We start from the raw sequence: 14057 nt of genomic DNA on the forward strand, positions 1-14057 counted from the left end.
TACCAGAAAAAGCTACCTCAAATAATAAATTTAAACCCGTAATTAGAACACATTATTTCCTTAACTTTATTTCAAAATTCTTCAACCTTTTTCATTTCTTTAATTTTATTGGAAATAGTATTCCGTAGTTTTCTTCCATGATTAATAAACGAGAACTTTGCTTGGTAATTATGGTGATTAGACTAGGCAGCTCGTTCGACGCGCGGGTGTCATAGTTATGTTAATCAGACCTAACCTGAAACCTACCTGAAAACAATAATAGTCAATTATTGTTAAATTTAAACATGATTAGAGGGTACTAAAAATTCTTTTTTGCTATCAGCAGCGTTCGGACTCGTTTATAAATTCCAATAAATTCCTATATTCTAATGCACTCCTATAAAATGCCTATATTTTGGCTAAAATCCTATTATTCCTATATTTTTGGCTGAAGAGCACTAAGAACATTGCTCATGGTTTGCATTTTTCTCTTCTCTTTAAGTAAGCCAAGATGTGCTTTTTTTGCTTTTGACTCTGTTGTAGACTGTGCAGTCTTTTGGTGTAGATCGATAATTAATTACAACTGTTGAGCTGTTTGAACTTAACTAATGTTTTTGCTGGGCTTAGTAAACTGCTTCTTCCTGGGCTATGCTGTTGTGTTGACTTCTGTTTATTGTCATGTTGGGCCTGTCCGAAATGAGCAAAGATCAGTATACAGGCTAGCAGTATCTGCTTAATGAGATTGGAGCTCTTGCGACTTATGCGTTTCCTGCCTGAACGCTATTTTAAAGGCTGATGCGAATACGGCCCAGTTTTGGACATATCCATATTTTTTCTTTTTATGGTCTTTTAATCTTGGGATGCTATTTTGTAGGTGATGCTTGGTAATTAAGTATGGGACCTACCAAGTTTAATAGTTCATAGCTTGCTAAGACGGATTGCAGTGGTAGAAAGATTGGCGAATGGTGTAAGACTGGAAATGACCAGTACTCGTTCTTTTGCAAACTCTGCTTGAAAAATTTTGGTTGCCAGCTGGGGTTGCTCAGGGGTAAACCAACATGTGCGATCTTCTGAGCACAAAGCCGCAGTTACTGCTTAACTACATCCACTATAGCTTTACCTGAATGGACAATATCGAGTTGATGAAACAACCAAGGATAAGCCGTTAGATGGTACAAACGTGTTTTGTGAGCGTGATGCCGCTTATAAAGCAGAGTTAATATGGGCACTTCAGACGGTATTGGTCGATATTGGTCCTTATATGGAAACGAAATCCAGAGCAGACTTTTATGCACAAGTTTTATGGGCCACGCGACAAGTGATGATCTGTGTAGGAAGATTATGTCAGAAATTGAGTAGAATCAGCTGCCACTTGAAAAACTGATCGTGCTTGGAAGTGATGGACCAAACGTCAACAAAAGCGTTTGGAACAATTTCAATGCCAAAAAAAGGAAAGTGACGGGAAAGGGAATGTTGAATATTGGTACTTGAAACATCCATTTAATCCATAACGCTTTCTTGAAAGGTCTTCAGGTGTTCAGAGAAGAAAATTCCGACTTTGTTATTCTTATGCATTCATTTTTTGACGGCTGGCCTTCACGTTGTAAAGACAATTGAAAGTGCCAAAAGAAAGTAAGAGTGCCAGAGAATGCTTTCATATAGCATGTCCTAAGCCGCTGGCTGACGATCGGACGTGCCCTTGCTAGAATCATGCAGAAGTGGCCGGCAATCTTAGAGTACTTCCTGAATTTCATGCCGAGAGAGAAAAAACTGAAGAAACTTCTGTCAACTCCCAAATTTCTAAAGATTGTAGCTTAGATCAGAAGTGCGACGATGAAGGCCCAACTCGAGTTTGTTCCAGCCTCAGCAGAACTCTTCATAAGTTTCACCCAACTGTTCCAGAAAGAAGAGCCTCTTATTCATGTTCTGAACTCAGAGATCAAAAGACTAGTTGTGACGCTTTGCGGAAGGGTCTTCACTCCAGATTTCATGACCGAGATTGAAAATTTCTCGCCAGAAATGTTGAACCTTGCTGAAAAATTTGCAGAAAAGCCCATAGTTTCAGAAAATGTGGAACGACCTTTCCATGAGAAAGCAACACTGAAAGAAAAGGTCATTTTCTATGTCAATGTGCGAAAACATTTTATTGCGGGCATTCGCCATATTTTGAACAAATGTCCTCTGGAAAAGGGTGATTTTCTAGAGGCTTTACGCTTTTTGAGTCCCATCAACATGAAGGATTCAAGAAGCATTGCAGACATAGCGACTGTGGCACGCGAAATTGCGATTGGAGCAAGCTCAGGCGTCGCCCAGACTGAGTGGCTGCTTTTGCAAACGGAAAATGGACCCCGTTAGGAAATTACTTGGATCGATCATTTTTGGAGCCATTACTTTGGACTAATGAATGAACGCAGGGACAGCAAGTACCCGGAACTTACCAAGCTTATCAAAGCAATGCTGACGTTGTCGCCTGGCAGTGCAGATGTTGAGCGTGGGTTCTCGCGTTCTTGTAGGATTCTTGGTGAAGACAGGCATTACTGTCTGAACACGTTCTGGATGCGAGACTCATGGTATATGTCACTTTGAGACTTTATGGAGGAAAACCAGAACGGTTTGTTATTACAAAAGAAGTGTTGTATCTTGCACGTTCTGCATGGTCTGAATATCAACAATATCTGCATGAAAAGAAAAAAGAAGAGCTATCCGAGAAGGAGAAAGGAGCTTTTGAAGAGGACAACAAGTGGAAGTTGCAGGAGGTCCACGACAAAAAAAAAAAGAAATAGAAGACCTGGAAAGCGAAAAGAAAAACTTGAGCATCAGAGAAAAGAGAACAGTAGCAGATACTCTACTTCAAGAAGTGACCGATAGAATGAAGACGGCTGCCGGGTCCAAGAGTTCCATAGACATTGCCCTAGCTGTTCCTTTGCTCGAAGGTGCTGTAAAGTCCAGAACAAGTGAAAGAGAGCAGATGGTGGAATCTGCGAGAATGGAGCAGTCTCTTGCAAAGAGAAAAAATGACCTCATATCGAAATTGATGCCCAAGAAGCAGCAAGAGTGATTCCAGGTATTTTACCTGTATCAGTCAATCGTTGGCACAGTATGTGTATCTGATTTAAAAAAAAAATAAATAATGCAGAAACTCGGGAAATGACAAATTTACGTGACCAGGCATCTCACGCCATCTACCACCTATCTGATCCGGAAGACTTCCGAATCCTATATTTGGACTCGGGAAATCCTTTATAAATAGGACAGAGCCTATAATTTGAAACGAACTGACCTGTCCGAACCCTGTATCAGCTGGTAAAATTTGTAGCTTTACATACTTTAATCCCAGAAAGTCATTTGGATATTAAGTGCGAAGTAAACGGATCGTATTATTTTAGAGAAATTGATTGGGGTTCACTAGTGACTGAAACTTCCCAGTCCATACTGGATTACAATATAAAATATCCGACGGCTATATAGAAAAATAGAACAATTTTAAAATGTGACCTGGAACAAAAAGTTTTAGCTTTCGAAATATTCCTATTTTTTTGATAATATCGTTGATAGATTCTTAACATGGCTCCTTAACGACATAGTATCATCAAATGTAACACCTAGAAATTTAACACATAACTTCCTTTCAATCTCATCAAGACTGCGATTTGATCCAGTAATACACAAATAATAAGTATCTGTTCTGGAAAATAAAATAAAACTGCTTTCAACAGGATGTACTGTTGAAACTCTATCTATCGATCGTTCAGCCAGTAAAATCAATGCATTCTCTGTTCTTGCAAGTCAAACAAACGACATTTCATCAGCAAACATAGGAACTGTCACTTCCTCTGGATCATGGTGTAACTCATGAAGAAGATTATTTTTGATAGTTAAAATATTCTGACAGATAAAAATAATAATGGTATAAGAAGGGAACCCTGTGGAACTCCTCTTATTATGAGGGAACTTGATGAACATCTTTAATCAGTCTGAATATACTAAGGTCATCCTGCTAAGAATGCACGTAGGAAGTTAAGTATACAACCTTTTATATCTAAAAGTTCACCCTTGATAAGCAGCAACTCGTGGTCTACTACGTCAAAAGCTTTGTTAAATCTACGTATATTGTTCGAATCTTATATCCTTGGTTCAGCAGTTTATTGACTTCACTAATTGAATACGTTATAGCTTATTCCCTGTATGACGACACCTAAATCCAAATCGAGACGGATTTAACGCGTTACAACGATCTAGATGTACGTTAAGGTAGGCAGAAAAAGACTTAAGAAAATGTGACAGTAAAGGAAGAATCGAAATGTGTCTATAATTTCCCAAGCTATTAGCCACTCCACCTCAATAGACAAGAGTCACACGAGCTACTTTAAAACATAACGGGAAGAAACTATCTTTTAGTGCACAATTAGTAAGGGACGCAAGAGGCTGCTAGATTAATGGCAGAATAAATTTAGCCACTCCAAATGATATAGCATCGCTAACAGATGTGTTACTTTTCATTTCATAGAGATAATCCCGGTAAATTTATAGGGAAAGCCATTCTCATGCTCTCAAAGCGTGCCCTTTTGGATGGTATATAATGCTTGAATTCTTTAATTTAGTGCTTGTAAGTCATACTACATAAAATCAAAATTCCTTGTTTTAAGGTATGATTAATGCAGATGGAATAATAGATCGTAGATGTAAACGTTAGATAGCCTGCACATCTGTCATCTTAGTTTTTAATGGATTATATGACTGAAGATACTCCTCAGCTCGATTTTCTTAATTTCCTATAAAGTTGTAAGTAAAGAATTTCTTCCTTTTTTTACATGAGCATTTTCTATTTAGAAGCTGCTGTTGGAATTGATGCTGGATCATGATCCTGAATCTCGCCCTACAACTTATGGAATCAGGGCTAGACCGCCATTAAGAGAACTCCAGGTAAGATGTTTTAACTCTTTGGTGGTTGTTCCGTATTTGTGAGTTGTGTTTATATGTACGTGTGTGTCTGTTTCTACGCTAGCTGTATATAATGTTCTTGCAAATTCTTTGGGAGAGAATTTTTTTTCTTTTGTTTTCATTTTAACAAACAGTCAGGGAAATTGTCGTATCTGAAAAATTAAACTTTAGAATAAAGAATTTTGGATAGATTTTCTGATTGTTTTTAGATAAAATTGTTCATTTTTATTTTCCATTTGAGCAATCACTGCTAACTACCGACAAGTTTAGCTTGAGTTACGTTACCGGGTCCCCCCCCCCCAAGTCCCTCTGGCTCGTTAAATATGCAGGTGAAAACGACGATTTTTCCGAAAAAGAAATTGAAAAAATGTTTCTCCAGCTCGTGTCTCGGTCTTAAAAATGAAGGTAAAAACCCACCCACCCCCCACTCCTGAACAGTAATTCTATTGGTAAGTCCTAATCAAATCCTGGATATGACCCAGTATTTACGTACAGATAGGTTTATAGTCTAGTAGGGCCTCCATCTGGATACCATATGTTGCTTACGATTCTTTCCTTTGTCGTGGTTTTCAGTCATTCCGTGGGCTCTTTTCTTATAGTATATAACATCTATCCACATTAATAAATTTAGGTTTCAAACAGAGCAAAGACCATAAAAATAGGACTATACATTGGGAAACATAGCTATGCTACTGAATAGTCTGCATTCATCTTGGCATATATACCGAGAAGTATGTTATTTTTTTTGTCTTGAGTTGCTTGAACGGTTTGATTTCCATCCTAGATTCCCCTGTGTTCATCCTATCTCTTGTTGATTTATGTTTTGCAATATATGTGGGCCGACATTCAATGGAATTTTTTTTATGTTTTGCCATTATTATTATTATTATTATTATTGTTTTGAAACTTTTAATTGATAGTGAGTCTCTATCTAGATGTGACCTGCTGATAAAGACAATTTAAAGCAGTATTTTCCTACGTTTTGTCGTTGCAGGGCCTTTAAGATTAATGACTATGCCTCAAAGAACCACTTAAAATATATACCATGTCTCTTCCATATTTTTTTTTTTTCTCGTAACCAAAGAGAAGTTCACTTGCTTATTTCACTCTTCCTTGTGGAATCTCTGTCTCTATGGACTTTCCGAAGAAACCTAGGGCTCCATATAATCTCTGTAGATAATTCATGTTCTGATTTTGAAGTAGAATAAGTTGTTTTTATGGTACTGTGTCAGGGAACCCCCCCCCTGGTCTTGGTTTTGAACGCTGCCATGTTTGAGGCTATGATTTAATATAAAAGTAGTATCACCAAATTTACTGACTCGTCTGAAAACTGATTGAAAACATTTGAATCTAAATAAAATTGTGTAAATTATTTAATGTTTGAATAAGTCATTTCAAATTAACAACCCATAAGTATATATTTACAAATTATCATATTTTTTTTAGGATCCATCAATATTGGAAGTTCCTGAAGAAATGCATTTCCACTTGGGCCTGGGTCGAGGTTAAGTGCATGTGTTTCCGATGTCTATTGATTTTCGTTGATGTTGTTGATTATGGTATAACAGTTAGTGTAATGCACAGTGATCTTTTTTTTCTTGCAATAGCATTTGTCATTGAGTTCGACAAATATCCCGTGAAAACATTACTGCTTTTATCATTTGGTTAGGGGACAAACAAAATTGAAAGTATTTCTTTTTCACCTTGCCTACCGAGTCCGTTAATTTGAATTAAAATCAAGTAGTTTTGGGCATCAAGCCAATGCTAATTATAGAAAAAGCCAAAACAGACAGTCCGAGTGACTGAGACGCAAAACTGGCATAAGCTCTTTTTAGGATTGTATAAAATGTTATACTTCCTTTTAGAATGAAGTTTCAGAAGTACTTTTAGACGTGAGACGTACTTTGCTTTCAGTTACGTTGTATTCTATGTCCTTAATATTATTTGTATTATTTCGTATTCCATTTTTATAAATCATTCGGCTGATCTGTTATAGTGTTTTTGTCCGCCTAATTTCCTGTCATGTTATTCTGAGTTTATATCTAGTTGTTGTTGTTTTTTGCATACATTATATCGTTGCTATTGGGTTTTTCCAAAAGATACTGCCACTATTTGAGTTTATTTGCGAGTTACTAAAAGATTAGTCTCCTGTCTGTGTTTTAATTTCCTTTTCCCGTGTTACCTTAATCTTGCGACAAAAAATAGTTGAAATGGCTGTAAAGCAATGAAAGAAAATGGGGGACTAGCATGCAAGAATAGTTTATAATGTTGCTAAATTGAATCTGAGTTTGAGCCTCAAGAAGTTATTTTTATTATGGAGGCTGGGGGGGGGCTAAGAATGTTGCTATTAATGCAGAACTACTATACAAAAGCTAATGGGGTAGTAACTCTTTCATAATATGTTTACCATTACTTATAGAACAGAACATTATAATTGTAATTGTTTATTCCTTGAGTTTTGCTTCAGGAAAACTTTTGATTTTACTTTTTCTATATTTTTTTCTATTTCTCTGATTTCCAATTGACAATTATCAATATTTATTGCATTTCTGAAAATGAACTGAAAACTTGACCTCAAGGTTTGGGTTACCACGGTTAGATCTCGTTTTAAAATCACCCGGTCCTGGAGTTCAATTTGGGTTTCGGGTTTCCAATATATTTTTATAAAGATTAATTATTTGGCATATTTTTTCATTTATCTTTAAGAGGCTACTAGTGCTTCTCTTTTAATACAATAATTTCCTACTAATGTATAAAAAAGAAATAGTAAACTGTTAAAACAGATTGGTCTCTAAAGAGAAGTCAAATCGCAAAGCCACTTTTTCGTCCGAAAGTGCCTTATAGAATGTCATCGTTTTTAGAAGTTAATGTTTTTCTAGCTCATTGAGTTCAAGCGTATACATTATTCAAGTTTTGTACTTACCTTTATCTATATTTAGTATCTTTTTTTTTATTTTTTGTTAAAATTGGTTTTATGCCAAATTTGCATCAGTGGTTCAGCACACTCGGTTCTTCCATTATAATGGAAAACTCCCATTATAGGGGAGAATTTTCCAATATATTTGATAGTTGGGAAATATATTGAATAGTATGTCGGAAGAATGGCAAATATATTGGAAAGTTGGGCTTTTACTGAAAAATTGGTGTTCACATTTGTGTTTGAACGTCAAAATTGACCTACAAGAGAGAGTTCGGCCCCTATATTAAAAAGAGAATATTTGATAATTGAACCTTTTCGCTGTTATTTTCAACTGTTGAAGATGGAACCAGGTACTGAAAAAAAAGGATTTTAAAGTGGAAAGTCTTTGAGATAGTTTTTCCTCGATATAAACTTACTGACTGGATCAATTGACATAGACAGCGGCTGTCTTGGCCTTCTTTGGGCTAAACTGTGAGGTTTAACCAGGGATTTTTTTTTTTTTTTTTTTTTTTTTTTTTTTTTTTTTTTTTTTTTTTTTTTTTTTTTTTTTTTTTTTTTATCGTATCCCAGTCATTGATTTAACTTCTGCACAAGGGTAGTATTTACCTTTTTTTTCATTTTTTCATGGAAGTAAATGCACTGCATGAAAATGAAACTTTAAACAGCATTTCGATTGTTAGGTACTTTTCTCACTTTTGTATTTCTAGCAATATGTCTTAGAATAGTTAATATAGTATCGACCAAATTTTGAACCAAAAATGAAATTGAAACTTCCTTTTGTCAATTTTGAAGTAGAATCAGAATCATTTATTGCCAAAAATAACTAAATAATTTTTTTTGGAAATAAAATATCTGGTTAAAATAGCGACTTCATTCGATTAAAAGAGGTATGTTCATATCCCCCCCCCGGGGGGGGGGGTGAATTGGAGAATTTTCGGTATTTTTTTTTATTGAAAAACGCCTTTTTTAGAAATTTATTTCAAAAATACAAAAAGTAACATGTATAAACAACATATTGATAATTAAAAATATTGAAAGTAGGGATTTTTCTTTTTACCTGTTGCGTGGATAGAAAATGTAGATAGTGATAAAACTGTGGTAGTTAAATAGTGTTTAAAATTTTTTGTTGGTTATATATTTGTTGTTAAGACAAGATTTTAATATTAATTTAACTGGAAATGCCTTCCATTTGACCTCTTCCCAATACCCTATTGTGTGTCTTGTAGTGAAGCCCTTGGATGTTTGCTACATAAATTTTCTGAACTTTAAGGTGTAACGCTAATGATAGTACTTGCTGAATCAGCTTTAAATGTTATTTTAATTACTTTTTGTTTTGTATTTGTAATCCTTACGTATACATTTAGTTTTAAGTGATGGTTTAACCCTTGAGATCTTTAGATCTAGAATGTGTTATTGTATTAGCACTTGTCTTACTTAATTAAAATTTATTATTGAGGCTTATTTCCTTAAACATTTTTATGCTTGCTTATATTGTTTGGTTAAATTCTATTCAGGTTTCTATAAGATTGATTGAACTTGGGTGAGTGAACGGTTCCAACGTATTGTCAGTGTTTCATGCAACTCGTATTGTCGTATGGCAACTGACTTATTTTGTTGTCTTCATGCTTTATCAACTTTCTGAAAAGGTTTCACTCCTAACCTGGGAGAACCTATAGTATAATTAAGGCTTCCCCAATTTAAATAGACTATGTGTGTGTGTGTATGTGTCTCTGTCTGTGTGCGGGTGTGTATGTGTCTGGTTAGATCTTTGGCTAGGTTTCATACACAGTCTTAATAGCAATAGGCCTAGTACTCTTGGTAGTAGAGGTCTTAGTGGTAGTACTTGTAGCAGTAGTGGTCGTACTAACACTTCTGTTGAAATAAAAGTCCTCGTAGTAGTAGCTGTTGTTGTAATAGTCATATTAATAGTAGTCGTTGTAGCAGTAGTCATAGAGAAGTAGTAATCATAATAGTAATGGTCATACTTAAGTAATTGTAACAGTCACAGTGGAGATGGTTCTAAGAGTATTAGTTGTAGTGGTAATAGTCATAATAATAATAGTCGCAGCAGTAGTAGGTTGGTATAATCTGGACCAATTTTCATCTGTGATATGATGTTATCTTCAGAAAATTAATCAAGTCATGTTTGAATGTCTTAAAGCAGTTTATGTAATCCAATAATTAGTATATAATGGAAATTGGTAAATTTAAAGGCACATAGGAAATTGAGAAATTCAACACCAAAAAGTTAATTTGCATTATCAACATGTGAAAAAAAAATTTGTTCTTTTTGATGAATCACGTTTTATGTTTGTGGATTTCCCGACACTGTTTGAAAAACGATCAGAAATTAAATTTCAAAAACAATTTTTTGAATTAAAAATTGAGAGTGACATTAAAGCTTAAAGCAAACATAACTTATTCTGTATATGAAAGTGGCTGGCCACGACACCTCGCTTTTTATTCTAAAGTTTTTTATTACTTTAGAAAATAGATTTGCGAAAAGAGTCAAACTTTAACATAAAGACTGAAATATTGAGGAGGGGGCAGCCATTTCCATATACAAAATAATTTTATTTAGGCGGCGCTATTGCGCTGTCAATAATATTACCAATTTTTGTGTTTGCATGCTTTACCTCCTACATTGTATATACTTTTCTATATTGTATATTTTTAGTTTCTAATAGTATATTCTTTCCGAATACCCTTAACATTGTAAGTGCTACGTATTCAATATTTGTAAAGGAGAATATAAAATGCCCAGCCACCCTTCCCTTGCTAACGGTGCGTTGGCAAATAAAAAACTTTTTCTATTCCTGAAATTTTTCAAAGATTTGTGTCCAAATAAAAACTTGTGGTTGTGTGCAGTTTTATAATTGGTCCTGAAATTGAGTTTAATTTGAAGAATAATTATTGCCTTGATTGTTCGTTTGAGATACAATCTTGATTGAATGATCAATGTTGCAACATGTATCAATGTTGCAATATGAAATTAGACCATGGTTGAGTTGTTACGAAAAATTAAGAGTACACTATTTTTTTTTCGTGTGTTTAGTTGGCGTTCTTCTTCTTTTTTTTCTTTCGCTGAGAAAGGCTCCCGGATGAGGAGCCGAAGCATTGGGGTTTGGCACTTCTGTATTATAGCGACTCAACTAAGTTCTTGATTTGAGTAGATTTGTTAGATCTGAGAAACACCGGTTTAGCTGTCTGTTTTTGGAGACAATTTGCTCAAGCTCAGTGGAAAAACTACATTGTAGGTATATTTCAATTAAATATTTAATATGTAGAGTTGGTATTTTGGATAGGTTAGGCATTTAATACAATGCATTCTGAGCGGCCTGCTTTTCATAATTCTTCGTCGTATTTCCATAATTTTGTCAATGCGGCCTGCTTTTCATAATTCTTCTTCGTATTTCCATAATTTTGTCAATGAAGCATGGTGAAAATGATATCGACTTATGCAGCTTTTTTCGCTCTATTTTTGATTACCAGTTTTGCTTTGCCAAAAACTTACTTAATAAACTTGCTTTTCCTTTCCATCGTTATGGCGTTATCTGTCTAGACTACGCTAAGTGCATTGCACTTACTGCGAGAAGTCACAGATGGCGCATCTTCCACCAGTGGAAAAAAACGACACGAAGGAGACGTGGATGTTGGGCAGGGGGAAGTGAAAGGAGAATGCATACGGGATGAGCTATTTTGGTACTAGTGACAAACCGTTTTGTCAAGAGGTTTCAATGGACGCTTCTCTTGAGCAAGGGTATGCGCTTTCAGTGAAAAGTTGTACTCCAAGTACGTCGAGATATTTCCAACAAAGAATGCGGTTAAAAGCGATTACGACAAGCCATGGATTACAACCACTATTAAGGCCTTGATCCATGAACGCAGCTGCCTTTACTATAAATGCTATATAGTGCATATCCAGTAAAAGCAAGGCTATCGCCCTTGTTGGTATTAAATAAAAAAAACAAGTTTTTTTTAACTGAAAGTAGGGAGTGACATTAAAACTTAAAACGAACAGAAATTACTCCGTATATGAAAAGGGCGTTTCCTCCTCAACGCCCCGCTCTTTACGTTAAAGTTTAACTCTTTCTCTTAACTCTACTTTTTAAAACAGTAAAAAACTTTAGCGTAAAGAGCGGGGCGTTGAGGAGGAAAAGCCCTTTTCATATAAGGAGTAATTTCTGTTCCTTTTAAGTTTTAATGTCGCTCCTTACTTTCAGTTAAAAAAAACTTTTTTCATTTAATTTCTGAACGTTTTTGAATTAATGCATGTTTGATTTTGGCTCTCCGCATATAAATAATTAAAACAAAATTTACATATTAATTTTTTTAGGCTAAATGGCTTTTTCATAGTTTTAATCGGAAGATTTTGAGAAAAAGGAGCGGGGGAGGAGGCCTAGTTGCCCTCCAATTTTTTGGTTACTTAAAAAGGCAACTAGAACTTTTAAGTTTTTACTAGCGTTTCCATTAGTAAAAAATATGCGTAACTTACGTAACGAACTTCGATATTCGTATGTTCTTATTATGTACTAGCTGTTGGTGTGGCGCTTCGCAACCCCCCAAGCCCCCCCACGCGCGTAAGTCGTTACGCCCCATATTAGTTACGCGCCATTGTAGTTGTGTCCCTGTGTGCCACCTGTAAATATAGATAGTTCTGATTAAATCTTTGCCTACATATCAACGATGTATTGGTGAAACAATTGGCGGGATTTTGAAATATAATTTTCGTCATTGGGACGAATCATTAGTCTTTATGAATAATAATTCATTGCACTGCATTTCTTATCCGTTTGTTTATTAGTGGATGGATCTATCAATTTATTAAATAAAAAAAAAAAAGTTTTTCAACTGAAAGTAAGGAGCGACATTAAAACTTAAAACGAACAGAAGTTACTTCGTATATTCAAGAGGCTGCTTCCTCATCAACGCCCCGCTCTTTACGCTAAAGTTTGACTCTTTCTCTCAACTCTTGTTTTTAAAACAGTAAAAAACTTTAGCGTAAAGAGCGGGGCGTTGATAAGGAAGCAGCATCACCACGAACTGTTTGATTTTTAATTAGTCAGAAAAATTTTACTTGAGAACTAAATCAAATCCAAAACTTTTAAACTTGATGAGATGTATATCCCTTGAATCAGAGAAAAAAGGGCTATCAAATGAACTACTATAGATAATCTCCTCTGTTCTGAGTTAATCTTGTTTCTGTTCTGACTTGTGGTGAGTGACAGCTCATTTGAAATGTCACAGCTGCCTTATGACAGCACCCCGCTTTTTGACATTGGTAGGAACCTTGTTTTCATTCTTTAGCCTTGATGATGAAATTTTAAGTTGATGGTGACGAAACAAAATCGTTTTGTTAAATAAGAAAGTCACAAACAAAGTCGTTAAAAATCGGGAATAGATTGAATTTTATGATAAATCCATGGGAAAATGGGTTTCACAAAGTAAAAACGCTATTTAGGGCACGATCAGTCAAAATACTGCCATCGCCCGCGTTGATATTTTTGATCTGACGCAAAAACTTAGTTTAGAAACTAAATTGAATTAAAGAATTTTAAACCTGGTAAGATGAATAAGTCTGGAATTAGAGATAAAGGGGCTTTCAAATGATCGACTACATAAGCAGATATGCAGTAATCCCAAAAAAGCGCATTGACCCCTTAAATTCTCCTCTGCTCTGATCTAACAGTTTTAAATCAAATATATATATATATATATATATATATATATATATATATATATATATATATATATATATATATATATATAGGAGGAGGGGGTAATTTACATCTTCCTTCCTAACCCAGACAAACCGTTTCTCTAAAAATTTATTTAAAAAGTGCATTTAAAAAGTGGCAAAAAAGAAATAAATGACAAATAAGAGCAATCGAAAAAAACTTAGGGGGAGGGGTCTACAGTCTACCATGCATCCCCTTGGACCGGCCCCTGACATGTTATCTTTTTTCTACAATCTGATTCTGCTCTTTGAAACACCTTTTTTTTTTTTTAACAATATCTGTGGAAAGTGTTTTTATTCTATGCTCTCTTTAAAATAATTCCCAAGTTCAATTTCATAAACTAAATTTTTGGAGGGAAAAACTATTGTAATTCAATCATTGTTTAGTTTTGCTATGGCAATACTCCCTATCTGTATGTTATTTATCTTCTTATAATCTATTTTTAGAGTAAAGGTTCTAGTGAAGTATTTTAGTAGTCA

At 34.9% G+C, this 14057-nt stretch overlaps 1 protein-coding gene across 2 annotated transcripts in view; it reads left to right on the top strand.

The window, feature by feature from the left end:
- Nucleotides 1–6666, top strand: part of LOC136025082 (eukaryotic translation initiation factor 2-alpha kinase-like) — a 100412-nt gene extending 93746 nt beyond the window's left edge. For both annotated transcript variants that reach the window (XM_065700799.1, XM_065700800.1), the window contains exons 17-18: nt 4810–4902; nt 6367–6666. In XM_065700799.1, the coding sequence (XP_065556871.1) occupies nt 4810–4902; nt 6367–6429 (156 nt within the window). In that variant the 3' untranslated portion in view covers nt 6430–6666. The remainder of the gene's footprint in view (nt 1–4809; nt 4903–6366) is intronic.
- The last annotated feature ends 7391 nt before the right edge of the window (nt 6667–14057 follow it).

This window comes from Artemia franciscana, chromosome 3 (genome assembly GCF_032884065.1).
Source record: "Artemia franciscana chromosome 3, ASM3288406v1, whole genome shotgun sequence".
Classification (NCBI taxonomy): domain Eukaryota; kingdom Metazoa; phylum Arthropoda; class Branchiopoda; order Anostraca; family Artemiidae; genus Artemia; species Artemia franciscana.